At 35.3% G+C, this 19,578-nt stretch overlaps 1 protein-coding gene across 2 annotated transcripts; it reads left to right on the top strand.

Annotated features, from left to right (window-relative positions):
• The first annotated feature begins 2,015 nt into the window (after window positions 1-2,015).
• On the top strand, window positions 2,016-9,736 carry LOC141677823 (nudix hydrolase 2-like). Of its 2 annotated transcripts, XR_012557538.1 has the most exons (10): window positions 2,016-2,337; window positions 2,464-2,529; window positions 3,308-3,445; window positions 4,984-5,061; window positions 5,165-5,215; window positions 5,295-5,329; window positions 6,133-6,166; window positions 7,386-7,469; window positions 8,350-8,458; window positions 9,179-9,208. XR_012557538.1 is itself a non-coding variant. In XM_074483896.1 (8 exons), exons 1-8 carry the CDS (start codon window positions 2,038-2,040, stop codon window positions 9,368-9,370), a joined length of 969 nt encoding a protein of 322 aa, XP_074339997.1. In that variant the 5' UTR covers window positions 2,019-2,037; the 3' UTR covers window positions 9,371-9,736. The 2 variants fall into 2 exon arrangements, 1 of the variants encoding a protein (XP_074339997.1); XM_074483896.1 differs by lacking the exons at window positions 6,133-6,166; window positions 7,386-7,469 and having other exon boundaries at window positions 2,019-2,337; window positions 9,179-9,736.
• Window positions 9,737-19,578: the final 9,842 nt, after the last annotated feature.

The following is a 19,578-nucleotide window of genomic DNA, read 5'->3' as shown; positions in this document are numbered from 1 at the left end:
AGATTGAGTTTTTGCCTAACGAATCTCCCAACTTGTTAAATCTTGTTGATGTGCTCCTCATGAGCTCGAATTCTTTTTCGCAATTGGTCGAGGAATCATCCTTTCGTGCCCTCGAGACCGAGAACGTATTCTGACAACGTGCTATTTGTTTGGTTGTCTCCTTCGTGGCTCGGTCACCTCATCAGATGGACGGTCACTGCCCTAGATATTGGAACTAGAGAAATCTCAGAATCTTTTATTAATGAGGATCGGCCCCTGCAAATACCGGAATTCATAATCCTATTGCATTCGACGCAGAAGTTTACTCCAGTCAGGTGGGTTAGCATTTCTCCTAGATGAAAATATAATTGTTAACATCCGAAATCCGATTGGGGTTTCGTCCCCTAGTTTTACATTCCTTGAGATTGGGGATTGGTCCCTAGAATTAGCTTTCGGGTTACAGGGAATCCAATTATTGTGGGACCAACTTCTGGGTTTTGTGATCGAAAGTTGTGGTGCTTCAAAAGGTGGAAGCGACAACTTGAGTTGTGGTCGGTAAATCTTGATCGCTTTATCTTTTAGAACTTTTTGGGTTTCTGAATGTGTGCCTCATGAGCACGGATCCTCTTCTTTATGATTTTGAGCATTCGCTTCTTCACGTCTTCGGGGCTAAAACCGCCCTTTGATAATAGGTTCCTTGCCCGGCTACACCCTTCTTGGGGTAATCTCCTCTTCATATGAACAATAATTATCCCTGATATAAGGGTCATAGAAATCGTATCTTATCCCTTTAATCAGGTTTAGCCCTTGCAAATATTGAGTTTCGTACTTCTCATGCACTCGACGTTGCGTTTTTTTCTCAAAATTATGCATCTCATAAGGTGGGTGATCATTCACCCTTGATGGAAGCACAATTATTAACATCTGAAATTTGGTTGTTCATTAGTGAGAGCACCATCTATAGTTTGGGACTCTTCCCTTAATTATGCATCCGTTGAGGTTGGAGACTGTTCTTTGATTCAACAATTGGTTAATGGGGATCTTCATCCCTGAGAGATTAGTCCCTCAGTATTGAGGTTTGACTGTGGTGGAGTCTCAACGTTGGATGCAATATTGCACATCTCATCAGGTAGTTTCTCGGTACTTCTTCGTGCTTTCATGGTTGTCGTCTTCTTCCCACAGACGGCGCCAAATGTTATGGATAAAAAACATGTATTTATTTAATACGGGTATTTAATGTCAGGGTTTGATAAGCTTCGAGTTTTAATGGCTGCGCTTGCGTTTCGTGACTTGCATCCGCCCTCACAAGATGCCTACGTACCTTGGCGTATGCCAAGGATCAAGCCAAAACATAGTTCTTGGTGATGCTTTCCCTCGGGGCTATGGCAGCGAGAGCTCACCAAGGACGTAGTGACTTTCATGTCCTTCGATGACTGAGTCTAAAACGTCGTTCCCGGTAATGACCTCGTGGCTTTTAGGATGCATTCGCGGCTTTGTGATGCGTGAAGCTCTTGTCCCAAAATATTCTGCTGAAGTTGAAGGGGAAGACCCTTTTTTATAGACGTTGAGAGTCTGGGAATTAGGGTATAATTGGGTGACTTGATGAGCAAGTCTCCACCTCAGATTGGACTTTGGAGTCCTAGAAAATAGAAATTAGTTTCCTTCTGAATTTGGGTTGCTTGGAGGCTACTTCTTATAGAAGCAGTTACTTATCCGAACACATTTATTAGGCTATTTAATTAGCCCCTTTATTAATTACGAATTTAATAAATAGTTAGAATTTTGGGTCTCATTAATTGGGCATTCCCCTCTGACCAAATCAGGTCTAATTAATGCGACATTAACTCCGCAATCAGGATTATTTTCATTCACTATCAACTACTGTTGTAGTTCATCATAGAATTGAATTAGAATTTTAATTAGTTAGTAATTTAAATTTGGATTTTTAGATAAAATTGTTGGAAATGGCATTCATGCCAATTTTGAATATTTAGAAAACAAAAAGTAAAAAAAGAAGAGAAAAGTGGAATAAAAATAAGAGAGGTGGAAGGAGGAGTAATGACGATGATGATGAGGTGGTCATTTCCCAGAACGAATAAACTTGTCGTGTGTTGTATCGCCCCACCAACCACCTCCTCCCCCAGTAGTACTAGGAGTATCTTCTTGTCTTCAAACTCAAACACCCATCCTCTCTCTTACACAACACAATATTCCCGTTCAATGACTAGTTCATCTCATGAATTATTTACTGGTAAGGAAGATGACTTTGGAGGTGTTGTTGTTCAATTTACTCGCTCCATGGAAACTAATGTCTTCGCTTCCTTGCTTAAGCTTTCCCTCGCTCAATGGAAACTACAGGTCTCTCTCTCTCTCTCTCTCCCTCTCTCTCTCTCTCTCCCTCTCCCTCTCTCTCCCCCCCTCCCTCCGTCCCTCCCTCCCTAGCTCTCTCATCATTATTGTTGTTTTATGTAATGCTCTTGTCAGGGGAAGAAAGGTGTTTGGCTTGAGATCCCTATTGACTGTGTTAATCTTGTTGAAGCTGCTGTCAAGGTCATTTTTGTGTTTTTTTAATTTCTTTTTTTTATTCAATAGAAGCTTGTCTCCTGTTCAATTATTGGGTCATATATTGTAGTGTGAGGATACTTTCTTTGTTTTAAATTCCCATACATTACCCAAAAATTAGTAAATCGTGCAATTTTCAGTTATAGGTGAAATTCTTCTAGACAACTATTCAAGTTTAAGGGGCCCTTTGGTTCATGGTTAATGATTACAAGAATTGGAATCTCAACCCATGTGTTAGTGTTTGGATTATTAATATTGTTGTATGGAATGGAATCTCATTTCATACACTTTCATCCTATTCCAAATTTTCGTTCCCAGCTATAAGCAAACGCCCCCTAAGTCTAGCAATGACTAAATACACAAGATTCTAATGTCTCTGTTACAGTATCTCTGACCAATTTAGCGGAGTGGGGCTTCTACAAATCTTTCTAGGATGGACTTTAGTCTTCTCAACTAATAGTTTTAATTCAGGGAAGTGGGACTTCTATAAATATATCCAAGGACTAGGATAGACTGTAAACTTCTCCAATACATAGATTTCTCTCCACTCTCTACCTTCTATTAAGATCTACTGTCCTTCATTGTTGTCTTGCATAGTATATATCTTTTAACATCCCACTGCTAATTTCTAAATGCTTTATGGTTTTTTCTCATCTCCCTACCAATACCTTTAACTTCTGAATATCCCAGTTTCATAGCATTTGCTTCTAATGACTGTTGCTTTGGCTTATGAGATAGTTTACTATCATCTTCACATTGTTTTCAGGAAGGATTTTATTATCACCATGCAGAGCCAAAGTACTTGATGCTTGTACACTGGATTCCTGAAACTAATAATACACTGCCTGCAAATGCCACACATCGGGTCGGCATCGGCGCTTTTGTGTTAAATAAAGAAGGACAGGTATTTCTTCGAGTTTTATTTACACCCACCATGATTCTTGTAAATTACATAACCTGAAGAACAACAAAAAAGGTAGCTAGTAGCATTAATCCCAGTGGCTTCCCTTTGTTTTTCTGTAAAATTGATAATTAGAATCTATCGAACTATCAGGTGTTCCTCTTGTATATATTGTTGCATTATTATCGGGAGATGAAATGTGTACACCCTTTGTTTGAATTGGGATTAACTTACCCTTGTTCACATTTTCAACTCCAAATTATCCTTATGTACCAGGAGGGTAGTTCGGTCTCAATACCAATAAGGGTGTGCACCTATAAATCAAGAGTGTGCAGATATCAGCTCCGTTATTTAAAATGTGGCTGATTCTGAACTAGTTGAAGCACTTTATTACTGGTGAATGAATTAACAATTTGAGGTGCTTTTTACTGGTGAAATCAATTAGCTTGACTGTGCAGAACATGTGAAGCAAACTGCATTTTTTTTCCAACTATTGAACCATGTTTTGTTCTATAATATTATTATGCAATATTGGTGTAGATCAGACACATTTTTAACAAGGCTACTTTAACCTTTTTTTCTTTTTTTTTCTTTTTAGTTTGGCTACCTCAGTTACTGCGTTTTTTTGTGTTTTGTGTTTCATTTGACGCACTTTTGAGAGACGTTAGTACAGATCTATTTCTTTTTTCCATTTATTCATTCTTAAGCAGTTTGTTGTGTGACCAGAATGATACTAGATATATTATCTGTACACATCATTTAAGACTGCCACTATTCTGGCCACAACTCTTATCTTCAATTACATCTAGAGCTTTTAGATATATATACTACTAGAAATTTTAATAATTAAAAATAAAAAACATCCAGGTAACTTGCTATCCTCAGATTAACCTTGACTCGAGTTATATTATTATATATTATTATGGTGTTTTAGTAACTTTACTTTTACAGATTCATATATTTATAAATGTTCCATTATGATTGAAACTGGTTCCTATTAGTTTTTTAGCCAAACAAAAATAATTTATGCATTAAAATTCTCATTCAGACATTAACAGTTAACATACAATTTTAAAATTATATATCTGAAGTTTTCTGCTTGAAGAGTATTTGACCTTATATACTCCTAATTTGGCTGACTTGAGTAGATAATAAAATTTCAAAGAATCTTTTTGCTTTTAAAACATTTTCTTACAAATTGAATAGATGTATTTATTGTAATATTACCCAGATTTGACTAAATCTGTCATGCCTAAATGTAAATTACATACGTATATACTATCTAAAAATTGACTGAAAATATTTGGTTGGAAGTATCATATTGAATAAATATGTAACTTAATTACTAGAAGGATGTGTACTTGGGCACATGTTAGTAGTTTTAACGTCCAAGTTCTTGTGTGTTTCCTCCTGGTGCAAAATTCTGGGAGAGATGCACATCATTTGAGAAGGAAAAATGTTTATAATTTAGGAACAGAAGTACTTCTTCTCATGTTTGGAATGTAAGTTTGGTTGATATATTTGTAATCTGTTACTTGTAGGTGCTTGTCGTTCAAGAAAAGAGTGGAAAATTCCGTGGGACTGGTATATGGAAGTTTCCCACAGGGGTTGTGGAGGAGGTATGTTCTTCTGGAAGTTTGTTGTCATCAATTCATTTTTAAGAAAAAGAAAAGTGAGTATCACTCAAGACTTCCAGTATTTTTATAGAGACAATCTCTGTAGGGTGAAGATATATGTGACGCGGCTGTCAGGGAAGTAAAAGAAGAGACCGGGGTAAGTTTCAGTTATCTGATTCTTTTTTTACCTTAAGTCGGCACTGCCTGTATCTGACTGGTAATTCTTCTTGCTTCAGATTATCACTGAGTTCAAAGAGATACTTGCATTCAGGTATGTAATACTCTACTATCATATTGCTATCTACATTACATACATACAGTTGTGGGGCCAATTTATCATTTTTCAGTGTTTTCCAAAGCTATCTATAGTTCTATACTATCTAATATCTATACTATAATAGTATAAGCGAATGTTGGTACATTTAGTTGCTATGGTTGATTGGTTAACAAGTTGAGAAATGGCCCCTTTTTTATCACAATTTAAAGTAAAGATGCCTAAAATATCACTATTCAGGGAAAAGGCCCTTAGAATCACTGAGAAACGCAATTAAAGGATGTGTTTATCACAAAGCTGAAACTCAGTTCCTTGTTGGGCCAAGCAATTGGGCCTGTAGAAATTATGCTGAAATGCATTTCCTAGTTGTGTTCATAACTTAAATCAACCATAAGCATACTAAAATGCGTTTTCAAAAGAAAAAAAAAATCTTTCATTTCTGGAAAAAATTGTTTTAATTTCTAAAACTATTAAAATTGTACAAAAAGACGTGTTTTTGTAAAAACGCAAATAAAAATGCGTATTTGTGTGATATGAAGGGCCATTTTTCAAATTGTGATATCTTGGACCATTTTTATTCTAATTGTGATATAAGGGCCAACACCCTAACAAGTTAAACATCGGAAGATCACGAGCTTGTATATGTGTGCTTAGACATTATATTTACCTTTGAATACCATTTTTTTATATTGGTTAATTTAAATGCCATCTGTATCGTCTACTCTCAGAGTAGATTTTTTAAAATGTTTCGTTTGCAAGATGTTATATGCTGAACCTCTAAGTTGTACCCTTTTAACTAGATTTTCAGACATTACCGGGGAGCCTAGTGTAATGGTAAGGTGCCGTTACTAGATCGTACCATTTTATGGCATTTTGTGCTGTCATTTATTGAAGAACTCAGCATGGGAAATGGAAATGGTGCATCTGTAGAAGAAGTTTTGATGTAAACAAGTTCTAAGGCTACCTTGCTTTGGTATTTGATTGGAACACATGCTCATCAAATATCGAAGGAAGCATTTTCCGTAATGGCTTTTATCTTCACCAATCTTTGAATATAGTCCACTTGTGCACAAAAAAACTAGTTGAGACACCGAGAATATCAACTGATGTACAGGTGGAGCACTATAGGATTGGAGCTTTATCTTGTATATTTGGCTGCTCGGAAACACACATGAGCAGGCACTAGTTTTTTTTTATCAATTTAAGAAAGGATGGACTGGTTGGAAACCATTGCTCATGTCCTTGATTACCTTTTTGGCTTTTATTAAGTGTCCGTGCTACTTGGTTGGGCTTTGGGCGCGTAGCGAGTAGCGACATGAAAGTCCATCAAGTATAAAGAAGCAATATACAGCTCCCTTCAGTTTTGTGGAGTTCAAAAAGATGAAGAGTTATGCTACCTGATAAACATCTATACTTAAATTGAATAATTATATGGCAAATATGAATTAAGATAAACTTCCTTTCATGTTTACATGAATTGGTCTGTACTAGGGGTGTACACCCCTAGTCCCTGCCCGCTACTCGCTAGCACGCAAATTGTACTTGCTAATTACTATTTTTTTAGCAGCCCATTTACAAATAATTAGGCAAAAGCATCAAGGGAGTTGCATTTACATAAGATACTTGCCATTATTGGCGTGCGGGTTTCCCGGTAATAGATCTGCGAGAAGTCTTAACCACGTCTTGGTAGAGCTACAAGCGAACAGAGCCGAACCGAGTTCTGCCCGAGCGCCGAGCCGAACTTAATTTATTTTTAAAACAAGCCGAGCCGAGCCGAGTTTAATAACTGAGCGAAAAGTGATGTTCAAGCTCGGCTCATTTATAAGGGAGCCGAGTCGGAGCTGAACACGAGTTTGTTCACGAACAATCGAGCTGAGCCGAACTCGAGCCGAGTCGACAATCGAATAAATCTTAAATTATAATTTATAATTTTTACAAGTTATACCGAGATCAACTACTAGTCTTATCTTACAATTATATACGTACACTCACACTCTACACTTTTTCTTAATCTATGTCATTTATTTTTCAAGACGGTTTTTTTTTATTGTAGGTAACCCGCAGCCGCTACCCTTCGGGTGCGCACCGGGTAAACCCTACGGGCTCACACAATAGTCTGCAAATCACGTGAATCAAGGTAAATTGCATTTAAGCTACAGGCTCTGCCTCAGGAGTCATAATCATAATTTCTCTTCTCGTGGGATTCGAACCTGTGACCAAAAGGATAGTTATCCCCTCTTATTTTTCAAGACGATTTTTAAAATACATCCAATTTTATTTTAATTATTGAGACATTCGTAACTTTATAAATTGTACATTACTTTTTATAAATGATGATGTCAAAATTTTATTATGTTTTTGATGTTTTACTTAAATTTAATTTATGTAAATTACAAGTTATTTAATGATATGTATAAAATATGAAGAATTGGAGATTAATGTATGATGATAACAATTCGATAGTTTTCTTACGAAAAAACTAAGTGTTAAATTTAGAAAAATAAACAAAAATTCTAAATTAATTAAATTATTAATAAATAATTAAAAATGTACTAATAAAACGTTTAAGCGATTAGTAATAATTTATTATTTATAATATATATAAACTTTATCCGAGCCGAGTCGAGTTACCGAGTTCGAGCCGAGCCCGAACTAAACGAGCCGAGCCCGAACTAAACGAGCCGAGTCTGAGCCGAACATACAAAAAGTTCGGCTAGGCTCGGCTCGTTTATTTATCCGAGCTGATTTTCGTGTTCAAGACCGGCTCATTTAAGAAAACGAACCGAGCTGGGTGCACTTAAACGAGCCGATCCCGAATTTTGTTCACGGATAGCTCTGTTAATTTGCAGCCCTACGTCTTGGCATTTTTGGAGTCGTTTGTAATTTTCTTTCACATTTTCCTATTTCCAATAAGAAGCAGATCATGCTCATCAGCTCATCTTCCTAATTCTATAATTTAATGTGTTTTTCTCATAAGTCCTAGTTTTGTGACACGATAAACACTTTCTGTTTTGCAGGCAAAGCCATAAGGCATTCTTTCAGAAGTCAGATCTGTTCTTTGTCTGTATGTTGGAACCAATTTCCTTTGACATTCAAAAGCAGGATTTGGAGATTGAGGCAGCTGAGGTGAACGTTTGTTAGAATAGGTGTTTGATTAAGATTCAGATATTTTACGAAATTTTGAGAACATAATTAACTGACATTTCTTTTAGATATCCTTGCATTCTTTATATGACACTTTTTTACGGTTAACTTTGGCATTGATATATGCTTCCTAAATCTAATGTTTGATTTCCTAATGTCAGTAGACAAACGAAGCTCTTATCCACCACGATTGTTTATAGCTAAAATGTGATGATTATAAGTAAAATTTGGATTAGCGACAAAAGCGTAGAAGTGACTGGGTTTAGTTTTGTCAACTGATGTGTAAACAGTTTCCGTAAAAGGCTTCTAGTCTCGACTTCTATTCTTGAAATAAATGCAGTAATGTGCGAAGTTGCTGCCAGTTTGGTTCCTTTGCTTAGAGTTCTAACTTACTTTTACCCCTAATTAGGTTTTGTCTTTCCTCCTATTATGTTATCTGATGATCAATACAGATGCAGACATGCAATCTGTTTTGGGTATGAGTATGAGAAGATAGATAAGTATCTTACTATAAATTCCCTATAGAACATAAAGAAATACTTGACTGTAACTGTATAACTTAGGACTTGTAGGAACAATTAAAAGTGTAATTAAAAAGTAATCAAGAACATGACTGGCCAAAATTACAGGTTGTCATAGCACCGACATTACTTGTGGTTTACTAGTCCACCATGTTATATGATGATTGTTTTCCTTTTGCAGTGGATGCCGTTTGAGGAATATGCAGCTCAACCTTTTGTTAAAAAACATGAGCTACTAAAGTATCTTGTCGATATTTGTTTAGCAAAGAAAGACGGGAAGTATACCGGATTTGCTCCTGTTCCCACAACTTCAACTTTTTCAAAGGAAAAAAATTTCTTGTACTTGAATGGGAGAGATTTGAGCAGCCTCTGAGATGTGGTCTTCTGGTGGAATCAGTATTGTGGTTGGTATAAAATTTGATTGCTTAGTAATGCGATTTGACAAAATAAAGAAACAGAGCACCTAAAAATTACCTCTCATCTAGTAACAAATGAATCCAGTGTAGCTTAGCTATTAGTTATTCCTACATTTAAAAGACTCAATTGATACAGTACCAATCTCAGCCTAGTCAAGTTATTGAACTCAGCTATGTACGGTGGTAATATACATATATAAGCGACTGCATGGAATTCTTTAGATCTCTTGAGCTACTTGTGACAAGTATTTTGTGCTCGATGAATACTCGGAAGAAGTTAAATTATGAAGTATCTCGTTGAATGGACCACATAACTTTGCATCTATGCACTGCACACGGACGATGTTTTGTATTCTTGTCTGAAATGGTTTTTACCTGTTGCTGTTTGTGTAGTAGGCTCATATTTTGAGGATATTTCACGTAGTTGAAAACTTGAAATGATCACTATATAATTACTATATAATCATTTCTATAGAATTATTGAAATCTATCATCATTTATTCAATTGATCACTATTGCTACTTGTGAGTTGTGACAAGTATTTTGGTAGGTGATGGATACTAATTAGAAGTTAAAGTTTAAGTATTTGGTTGAATGAACCAATGTAACTTTGTATCTGCAAACTGTTTTTTGTATTGTTTTATAAAATTGTTTTTACCTGTTTCTGTTTGTGTGTTCTTGGTTGAGTTTGAAAGTAGATTAATGGGTCATTGTGTGTGTGGGGGTGTGTCTGTATATATATATAATATATATAGTACTATTGAAATATATTGTAATACTTCTCTTACCTTTGTGTCAAGGGAAGATTCATCATACTCACGAAGACTTGGGAATTGTATGTGTTGTTTGTGCCTGAAATTGATTAGTTATGTGAGTACTCGGAGTTCCAAAGTTTCTACAGCTCAATGATGGGTCCCGGGTGCTGTCACTCATTCAATTAAAACTGAAACAAATATAACAATTCTTTCCTTCCCTTTAATTAGTATAGCAAAATCTAATTTGGCCCCGTGGTTATGGTTATGGAAATACATGTTTTTTTAGGTAGCAATGTTATGTTAGCCTGTTCAATTATATTTTTAACGCATGTAAATACAGTAATCTTTGTGAGTTCGACGGGAGCACAGGCGGATTTAAAAGAACCAGACACTACTTGGTCAGTCTTAGTCCTGGCTTTGTACATTGTACACATAGATTTTGTAGCTGGAATGAAAAGCATGGTGTGAGAAGTCCTATTGTTTAGCGTAAACATAAACCAGTAGAACTGTCTTATGAACTTTACTAATTGTTCAAGATTCAGTTTTCTATTTTTATTTGTTTTTTTTAATAACCGACACCAGAACCGGGATTTACAGATTTTATTTTTACTGACTGCCAATTTTTTATTTTTAAAATCGATACAATTCTGGTTTCGATTTTACTCTGAAATCCAACTGAGCGGAACCATGTCCCTGCCTCAAAAGTCAAAGCTACTTTTATGGAAATGTTATTTTTATCTTGTATTTGGACTATGGTGCTCTAATGAATCTAGAGCCCCGGACTAAAGAAGCTCATTTTGTCAAAAAAAGCTTAGAAGTATGGGCCTGTTTGAGATTTTTTGAAAAATATAACTTATAACTTAAATTTAAAAAATGTATAAATATCGTAAATTATATGTTGTATAGGTATTTGGATAATTTTTTATATAAGTTTTTTATAAGTTGAACATGTGTTTGGTAAATCATAACTTGTAAGTTATATTTTTTGAAAATAAAATAAAAATTACGAATTATATGAATTAATAATTTTGAAAGATGAATATAAAATAAAAAATAGAAATTTAAAAAAACAAGAATAATTACCTTAAGATATAATCATATAATAAACTATTTATGTAACATCCCGATATTTTATAATTATTTTTAGTTGGATTATTTGATTTAATTATTTATTAATGTCAATGTGTTATAATTAAATAGTTTGTGTAAGTTTATTTTTAGTCTTTTATTCTGAATATATTGTTTTAAGAATATTAGTTTAAAAAAATAGTAAGGCTTTTATCAAAAAAGAGTGAGAGTTTTAATTAAAAAAAAAGAAAGAGGGAAGAGAAGAGTTAGGTTTTGCTTAAAAAAAATAAGGGTTTGCTTTACTTTCATAAGAGAAGAGAGGAGAGAGGGAGAGAGAAGAGAGAAAAGAAAAAATAGATGGAGATAAATATGAACATCAAGAACTTTTTGGAGGGTTATGAATTTGGAGTTTGTGGAATTGGGGTTCTTTGATTTGAGGTTCTAAATTCATTGATTGTCATTCTCGGTCACTAAGATCTCGAGATACGGATATCTTTCTTGTACTCTTTATTTTCGTATTCGAATTCGTGCTTATGGATATTTTCGTTATATTCTAAGTCTTGTTATACTTCATCGGATTCTTGTGCTTCAATTCTAGTAATCCGAATTCTTATAAAATTTGTATTTAATTTTATGTTTATTGGATTGTTGTGATTCTAGACTCATCGGAAAGCTTATTTGATTATCTTCATCTTTCGTTCTTTACTTTTTCTAAAATTTTACTTGTAAGTATCTCGTAATCTGCAATTTATGAAATCTGGTGGGTCAAATTATGCTTGTACGTTCTAACTTCTTAAATTCATAGTAAATTGAATATTTGTTCAAATATTATGAGCAATACCATTCTGGAAATCTCTTTTCGATATCTGCATTTTGCCTTGATAACCCGCTGCTAAATTCTATGGTTTTGATGTCTTAAACATCATAATACTACTGTAATCAGGGGCTGATTCTATTCAGCAGTCCACAAATATGTCTTTTCTGAATTCGTTGCTTGTTCATTTTCAATGAGCCTTACCATTCTGGAAAGCTCTCGGAATTTTCTATGACTTTCGTGTTTCGTACTTTTTCAGTTGAATTCATCTTTATGCAGTAATTTTACATTCTTTGAAACTGATCAGATTTGAGCTTATCAATAATTAATGGTTTGTTATGTTATTTTGTTTCGTGATGTTGGGTTATATTGTTTTGAGGTTATTTTGATAAATTTACATATGATTTTGGAGATGTAAGATATTTGAGTGTGTGATCTTCGAGTATTTATTTTGAGTTATTTATGCTGTTTGTATGACTTGGGAGTTTGTACGACATCCGTCGCGAGTGGATAATCTCGTGCTTGGAACCTCCTATGCGGTGTACTTAAATTGTATGGGCGTGTCGGCGAAGTTGTGGGACACGTATAGTCATGGCTAGTATTTGTATGATTTGGCCTTTTGGACAGCACGTGCTTATTGTCGTGCAAGTCCCTGTAAGATATTGGGTAGCATTTGCTTTGTGTTGTGCAAGCCCCTGTACGTTTTGATGACTACATATTTTTGGAATACCGAAAATGTAGGACATCCTGTAAGTGTAAGATTGTCTCCCATGTTCGTATATAAGCTATTTTGTGTATTATTTTGTAAGTGTGAGAATATGTGTAAGAGTACGTGTAAGAGTATGATTTTATTTTATCAATACTCTTTTGATTATATTATTATTGTGATTATATTACGCGTAAGTGGTAAGATTAATTTGTTTAAAAACAATTGCTTTGATTTGTGAGTTGAGTATCCATTTTCTAATTGTCTCATTCATTATTTCTATTGATCTCCATTCAGAAATTCAGTTGTACTTTAGCCTCGTCATCTTTTAATATTTGTTCAGTTATGCTTTGTTTTATATCCGTATATGAGCCTTTCGCTCACTGCCGGTCCTTTGTTCTATTTATTTTCCTCCGACAGGTATTCTCTCTTTTAGGTGGGGTGTTTAAGGGGAAGAGTGCGAGTTCCAAGACTTTGAGGAGTTTTGTATTTTCTTAGATTTTCTTTAGAGTTTGTTGGTGTGGTTGTAATTTAGTTGTATTTCATTTCAAGAATCGTAAGTTTGTTGGATTTTTGAGAAGTTGTAAAGTTTAATCAGTTTTTTAATAGAGTTCTATTAATAAAGTTCATATTTATTTAAATTTTATTTGTTGGGTTGTTAAAATTTATCCTTATAAAATAAAATTACACCATTAATCCGGTATAAAAGAAAGAAACTGTGTATTATAAGTTGAATTTAGTTTGGTCGGTATAATGGTCACGAACTAAAATAAAATAATTTATATTATCCATCGTGATTAAAAAAGATAATTTACATAAATAAAAAAGATAATTTAATACGAAACTACCCCCTCATTCCTAAAATACAAGTTCATTTGACTTTTTACGCGTACTTTAATGTGTAGAAAAATTACAGCTCCACGTACTTTTTTAAAAAATTTCTTTTCTTAAATTAAAATTTGATATATAACTTTTATTCAAAAAAAATTAGAAAATAATTTATGAAACAATCATTTTTATTCACCTTAAGATACGCATAAAAAATCAAATGAACTTGTATTTTGGGACGGAGGAAGTATTTCAATAAAAATATGGCACAATTTTAATTCACATAAATAAATGCGCAAGCAAGATAAATGTAACACCCCCAGTCCCACATCGAGAAGATTTGAGACTTCTGTTCAGTTTATAAGGCAAAATACTACTACTATGTGGACCAACAAATCATGATCTTTTGGGGGCCTGTGGTGGGCTTGTCCTAACCCAAGTTGGCTGCACTCAGGACAATATGCTTCATCTTATTTCAGACTCGTAATCGGGACTTGACCTGGTTTTGAAAAAGACTCGGGATTTGACCCGGGTTGTCACATATGGTATCAGAGCCGACTCTCGAAAGCTTGATGCGTCAAGTTGCCGGAGGTGGGGACACGAAGGCTGGTGGTATCATCCCACAATGGCAAGAGGTCCGGAGGTGGGGACACGAAGCCAACTTGTATTATCCTACAATGGCTAGAGAGGTACGATCTTGGTCCTATGGGCTTTCTGTTCGGGCCTGACGAGGACGTCAGGAGTTTAAGTGAGGGAGTTTGTAACACCTCAGTCCCACATCGAGAAGATTTGGGACTTCTGTTCAATTTATAAGGCAAAGTACTACTACTATGTGTACCAACAAATCATGATCTTTTGGGGGCCTGTGTATCGAAAATATTTATTTCGTATATTGTATCATATAAAATGTCGTATTTTGTATATGTGTATATGTTACTTACTGTAACAGTCCGCACTTCCGGACTATTAATTCCAAATCAAAACTAAAACAAAATACAATTTACCAATCCAAAATTCTATTACAAAGTTCACTATTACCAACGTGCAGCTAAAAGCGGAAGTCCAAAAGTCAATCTACTCCAATACTAAGTCCTCGCACTTGAATGCTATCCAATTCGAACTCTTAGCCAAAACCTAAAATATTAAAAGAATGAGCTATGAAGCCCATCAAGAAACCAATCGATCCAACTAGAAGGCCAAGTAATACGTAGACATATAACAAAATACGATAATCATACTGTTAGGTCCTGAATTATCGTAGAAGGGGGGGTTGAATTCGATAATCACTAAATTAAAAAATTCTTTCGAATCTTTTGCGGATATAAAATTTAGTACTCGGTTAGTGGTTTCGTGTTTGTTGTGCATATGTTGTGTACTTGATGATTTCATAAACAAAATATCTAAGTAGATTTTACTTAGTGAAATAATGTAGCACTCGACGGATAAGAATTATAGTCCCGACGGATAACTCATTATAGTCCCGACGGATGATGACTTACTATCCATCGAGTGAGTAGCTTATGTAATAATGAGTCTGTAGCACAGGTCTGTATACATCTTTGTATACATTCTGTAGTAGCCTATAAGTCATGTTGACTTTAACTAGATATGCAGAATAGGTTGATTAATTATATATAAATGATGTCTTGTAATTCTGCATAAGTGAAATGAAGTCAAGTGCAAAAATAGCTACCGACGGATGATTAACAAAGCCATCGACGGATGATCAAATGATTATCAACGGATGCTTAATATAGCAGTCGACGGATGATCAATGAAGCCATCAACGGATGTTCATAAAGTTGACGGATGATCATATATCCAACGGATGTTCATAAAGTCCAACGGATGATCATATAAAGAATTCAAACAGCAGTTGAACAGTGACAACAGGGCACAGGCGTCGAGATGTATACAAATCTACTGTGGAAGCCCATTAACTGGGTAATAGAGGACGAAAAGTAGCAAAGCTTAAGACTGATAGTTTTTATATTTATTCAGTCTTTTTGACTTTGTAATCTTGGTAATATATAAACCAAGAACGTAGCAAATAGATATAAGAGAGCTGAGATACACAAACAGAGAAATCTTTGTAAGCAGAATTATTAGCATTTCTCTGTATTCTCAGTAGTTCAAATTTGTAAGCAGCTGTGAGCATTCTTGCACACAGAGTTCTCTCGATATAATATATATCTCTGGTGGAATTGTTTAAATCCACCAGAAAGTTTTTAAAGACTCTTGTTTTTAATTACTTATGTTTTGATGCAATTAAGTTTTATTCCGCATTGTGCTAATCAAAACACTTATATTAGTATTCGAGTTTGAACATTTTTATTTTAAGAAAAAGGTTCAAAAATTCTATTCAACCCCCCTTCTGTAATTCTTGCTATATTGTTAAGGGAGTAACAATTGGTATCAGAGCAAGCTCTTAATATACAAAGAGTTTAAAGATCAACACAATTTAGCAAGATGAACAAGAAAGACGTTGGAGTCAAGATTCCTTTTCTAGATAAAGATAATTACCATCATTGGAAGGTAAAGATGCATCTTCATATGCTTTCTCAAGATGATGCCTATGTGGACTACATAGAAAGAGGCCCTCACATTCCAATGAGAGCTGCAACATGAAATGAGCCATCAGTTCCCAAGCCAAGGGACGAATGGTCTGATCCTGACATTAAACAAGTCAGGAAGGATAAAAAGACCATGAACATTCTGTTCAATGGAGTTGATGCAGACATGTTTGACAACATTATCAACTGCGAAACTGCCAAGGAAGTCTGGGACACTATACAGATAATCTGTGATGGCACTGAGCAAGTTAAAGAAAACAAAATGCAGCTCTTGATTCAGCAATATGAGCATTTTCACAATGAGGAAAGTGAGTCACTCACTGACATTTTTAGTAGATTTCAAAAACTGCTAAATGCTCTTAAGTTGCATGGAAGAGTCTATCAGACTAAAGACTCTAATCTAAAACTCCTTAGATCTCTTCCAAAGGAATGGAAACCAATGATAGTCTCATTAAGAAACTCACAAGATTATAAAAAGTTTACTTTGGAGAGACTGTATGGCATCCTGAAGACCTATGAGCTTGAGATAGAGCAGGATGAAAGGATGGAGAGAGGAAAGAAGAAAGGAGGATCCATTGCACTAGTTGCTAATTTGGAAAAGGAGAAGGAAGTGAAGATGGAAGCTGTTGAGTCAACTTCTAAGGTCTGTGAGAACAAGGGCAAGGGGCTTGCAGTAGAAAGTGAAGATTCATTGAGCCAAGATGACATGGAGGACATTGATGAGCACCTAGCATTTCTTTCCAAGATATTTTCCAAGCTCAAGTTCAAGAAGAACTTTGGAACAGCCAAGCCAAATAGAAATATGGTGGATAAGTCAAAATTCAAATGTTTCAAATGTGGCTTGGCAGGGCATTTTGCAAATGAGTGTAGAAAGTCAGATTTCAATAAGAAAAGGTTTGAGTCTATGGATTATAAGAAAAAATAATTTGATCTACTCAAACAAAAGGAAAGGGCTTTTATTACACAAGAGAATGACTGGGCAGCAGATGGTTTGGATGAAGATGAAGATGTCAGCTATGTCAATCTAGCCCTAATGGCCAAGTCTGATGAAACAGAGACAAGTTCCTCAAGCAATTAGGTAATTACTACAAACCTTGCACATTTATCTAAAGCTGGGTGTAATGATGCCATAAATGACATGTCTACATAATTATATTATTTGCGTGTTACACTTAAGTCTCTTACTAAAGAAAATGCTAAAATCAAAGAAAACAACTTGTTTTTAAGTGAGAGGAATAATGTGCTTGAGTCTCAGTTTGTTGATTTTGAGAAACTAAGAACTGAGTGTAAGATAACCAAGGAGGAATTAACTGAGTCCTTGAAAAAGGAAGAGATTTTAAAGAAGCAGCTCGAGCATGAACAAGAGGTGATTAAAGCATGGAAAACATCCAGGGATGTCCATGCTCAAATCACCAAAGTTCAAGGAATTGAGTCTTTTTGTGATGAAGCCTGGAAAAAGAGCAAAGAGAAACTAGAACCTAATTTGGTAGATGGTTTGCTAACAGATGTAGACTCGACGGATGATGAGGACTATCCGTCGGATAACAAAAAGTGTTATCTGTCGAAAGATGAAAATCCTCATCCGTCGGCTGTGAGCAAGCCCATTAGCAAAGCCAAACTCATCAAGCTGAATGAGAAGTATAGGTCTGTTTCCAAGAATTTTGTTTCAGGAGAGTCAAGTCAAGTTAAGAAAGGGAAAAAGGCTAATGTTGGTCACATGACTGTCAAACAGTTAAGTGACAGACTTGAGAAAATTGAGGTAAAAACAGAGACTAAAAGGAAAAACAATAGGAATGGTAAAGTAGGGATTAACAAACACAATAATTACACACCTGATAAATATGCTCCTAGAAAAATCTGTGTCAAGTGTGGTCGTGTAAATCATTTGTCTGTTAATTGCAAATCTGCCATGTCTACTCCCATGTATGTTCAGTCTCAATTTCCTAACATGAATGCCATGCCTCCCATGCCTGTTAATGCTATGCCTACACAGAACATGAATACACAGTTTGCTAATATGCCATTTGCACCTAATCCATATTATGCTGCATACAGTATGCCTCAAGTGCCATTTAGCATGCCTTACTGGAATAACATGTTTACACCAAACATGCCATTTTCTGTTAGGCATAATATGCATGATAATTCTGTTGCATTGAATGGTTTCAAAGGTCCAACCCAAATGACTGAGGAAGAATCTGAAATTCCTAAGTCAAATGAGATAAGACCTAAGAAATAGAAGAAGAAAGCTAACAAGGCAGGACCCAAAAAAACTTGGGTACCAAAATCAACTTGATTTGATTTTTGATTTGATTTTGATGTGTGCAGGGAAACAGAAGGAATCTTTGATACTTGGATGGTGGTTGTTCAAGACACATGACTGGTGATTCTACCCTGCTCACAGAGTTTAAGGAGAGAGTTGTCCCAAGTATTAATTTTAGAGATGACAACAAGGGTTATACTGTAGGATATGGCTTGATTTGAAAGGACAATGTCGTCATTGAGTAGGTTGCCTTAGTGGATGGTCTCAAACACAATCTGTTGAGTATCAGCCAACTTTGTGACAAAGGTAATTCTGTAACCTTCAACAGAGAAGCCTGTGTTGTGACTAATAATCAAAGCAACAAAATGGTTCTCACTGGTGTGAGAAGAGGAAATGTGTATCTAGCTGATTTTAACTCATCCAAAGCAGAATCTGTAACTTGCCTTCTCAGTAAAGCAAGTCAGGATGAAAGTTGGCTATGGCACAAGAAGCTATCTCATTTAAACTTCAAGACCATGAATGAGCTGGTAAAGAAAGAACTAGTAAGAGGCATTCCTCTAGTGGAGTTTACAAAGGATGGACTGTGTGATGCCTTCCAAAAAGGGAAGCAGATTAAAGCATCATTCAGGAAGAAACTTGATTCATCAATTGAAGAGCCTTTACAACTGCTTCACATGGATTTGTTTGGACCAGTCAATGTATTGTCCATCTCAAGGAAAAGATTTTGCCTAGTAATTGTAGATGATTTCTCAAAGTTCCCTTGGACATATTTTCTAAAGTCTAAAGATGAGGCTAGTGAAATCATCATCAATCACATAAGGCAAGTCAACAATCATCCTGATTTCAAAGTTAGAAAAATCAGGAGTGATAATGGAACTGAGTTCAAGAATTTTGTCATGAGAGCATTTTGTGAAGAAAATGGGATACTGCATGAGTTTTCAGCAGCAAGGACTCCACAACAGAATGTAGTAGTGGAAAGGAAGAACATGTCACTTATAGAAGCTGTAAGGACAATGCTTGAAGAATCTAAACTACCAACATATTTCTGGGCTGAAGCTGTAAATACTGCATGCTACACTCAGAACATTTCTCTGATTAATCAAGCAAGATGCATGACTCCCTATCAATTATTCAAGAACAAGAAGCCAACTCTAAACT

This window comes from Apium graveolens, chromosome 8 (assembly GCF_009905375.1).
Source record: "Apium graveolens cultivar Ventura chromosome 8, ASM990537v1, whole genome shotgun sequence".
In the NCBI taxonomy this organism is placed as follows: domain Eukaryota; kingdom Viridiplantae; phylum Streptophyta; class Magnoliopsida; order Apiales; family Apiaceae; genus Apium; species Apium graveolens.
This window is presented reverse-complemented; position numbering and strand designations above follow the sequence as displayed.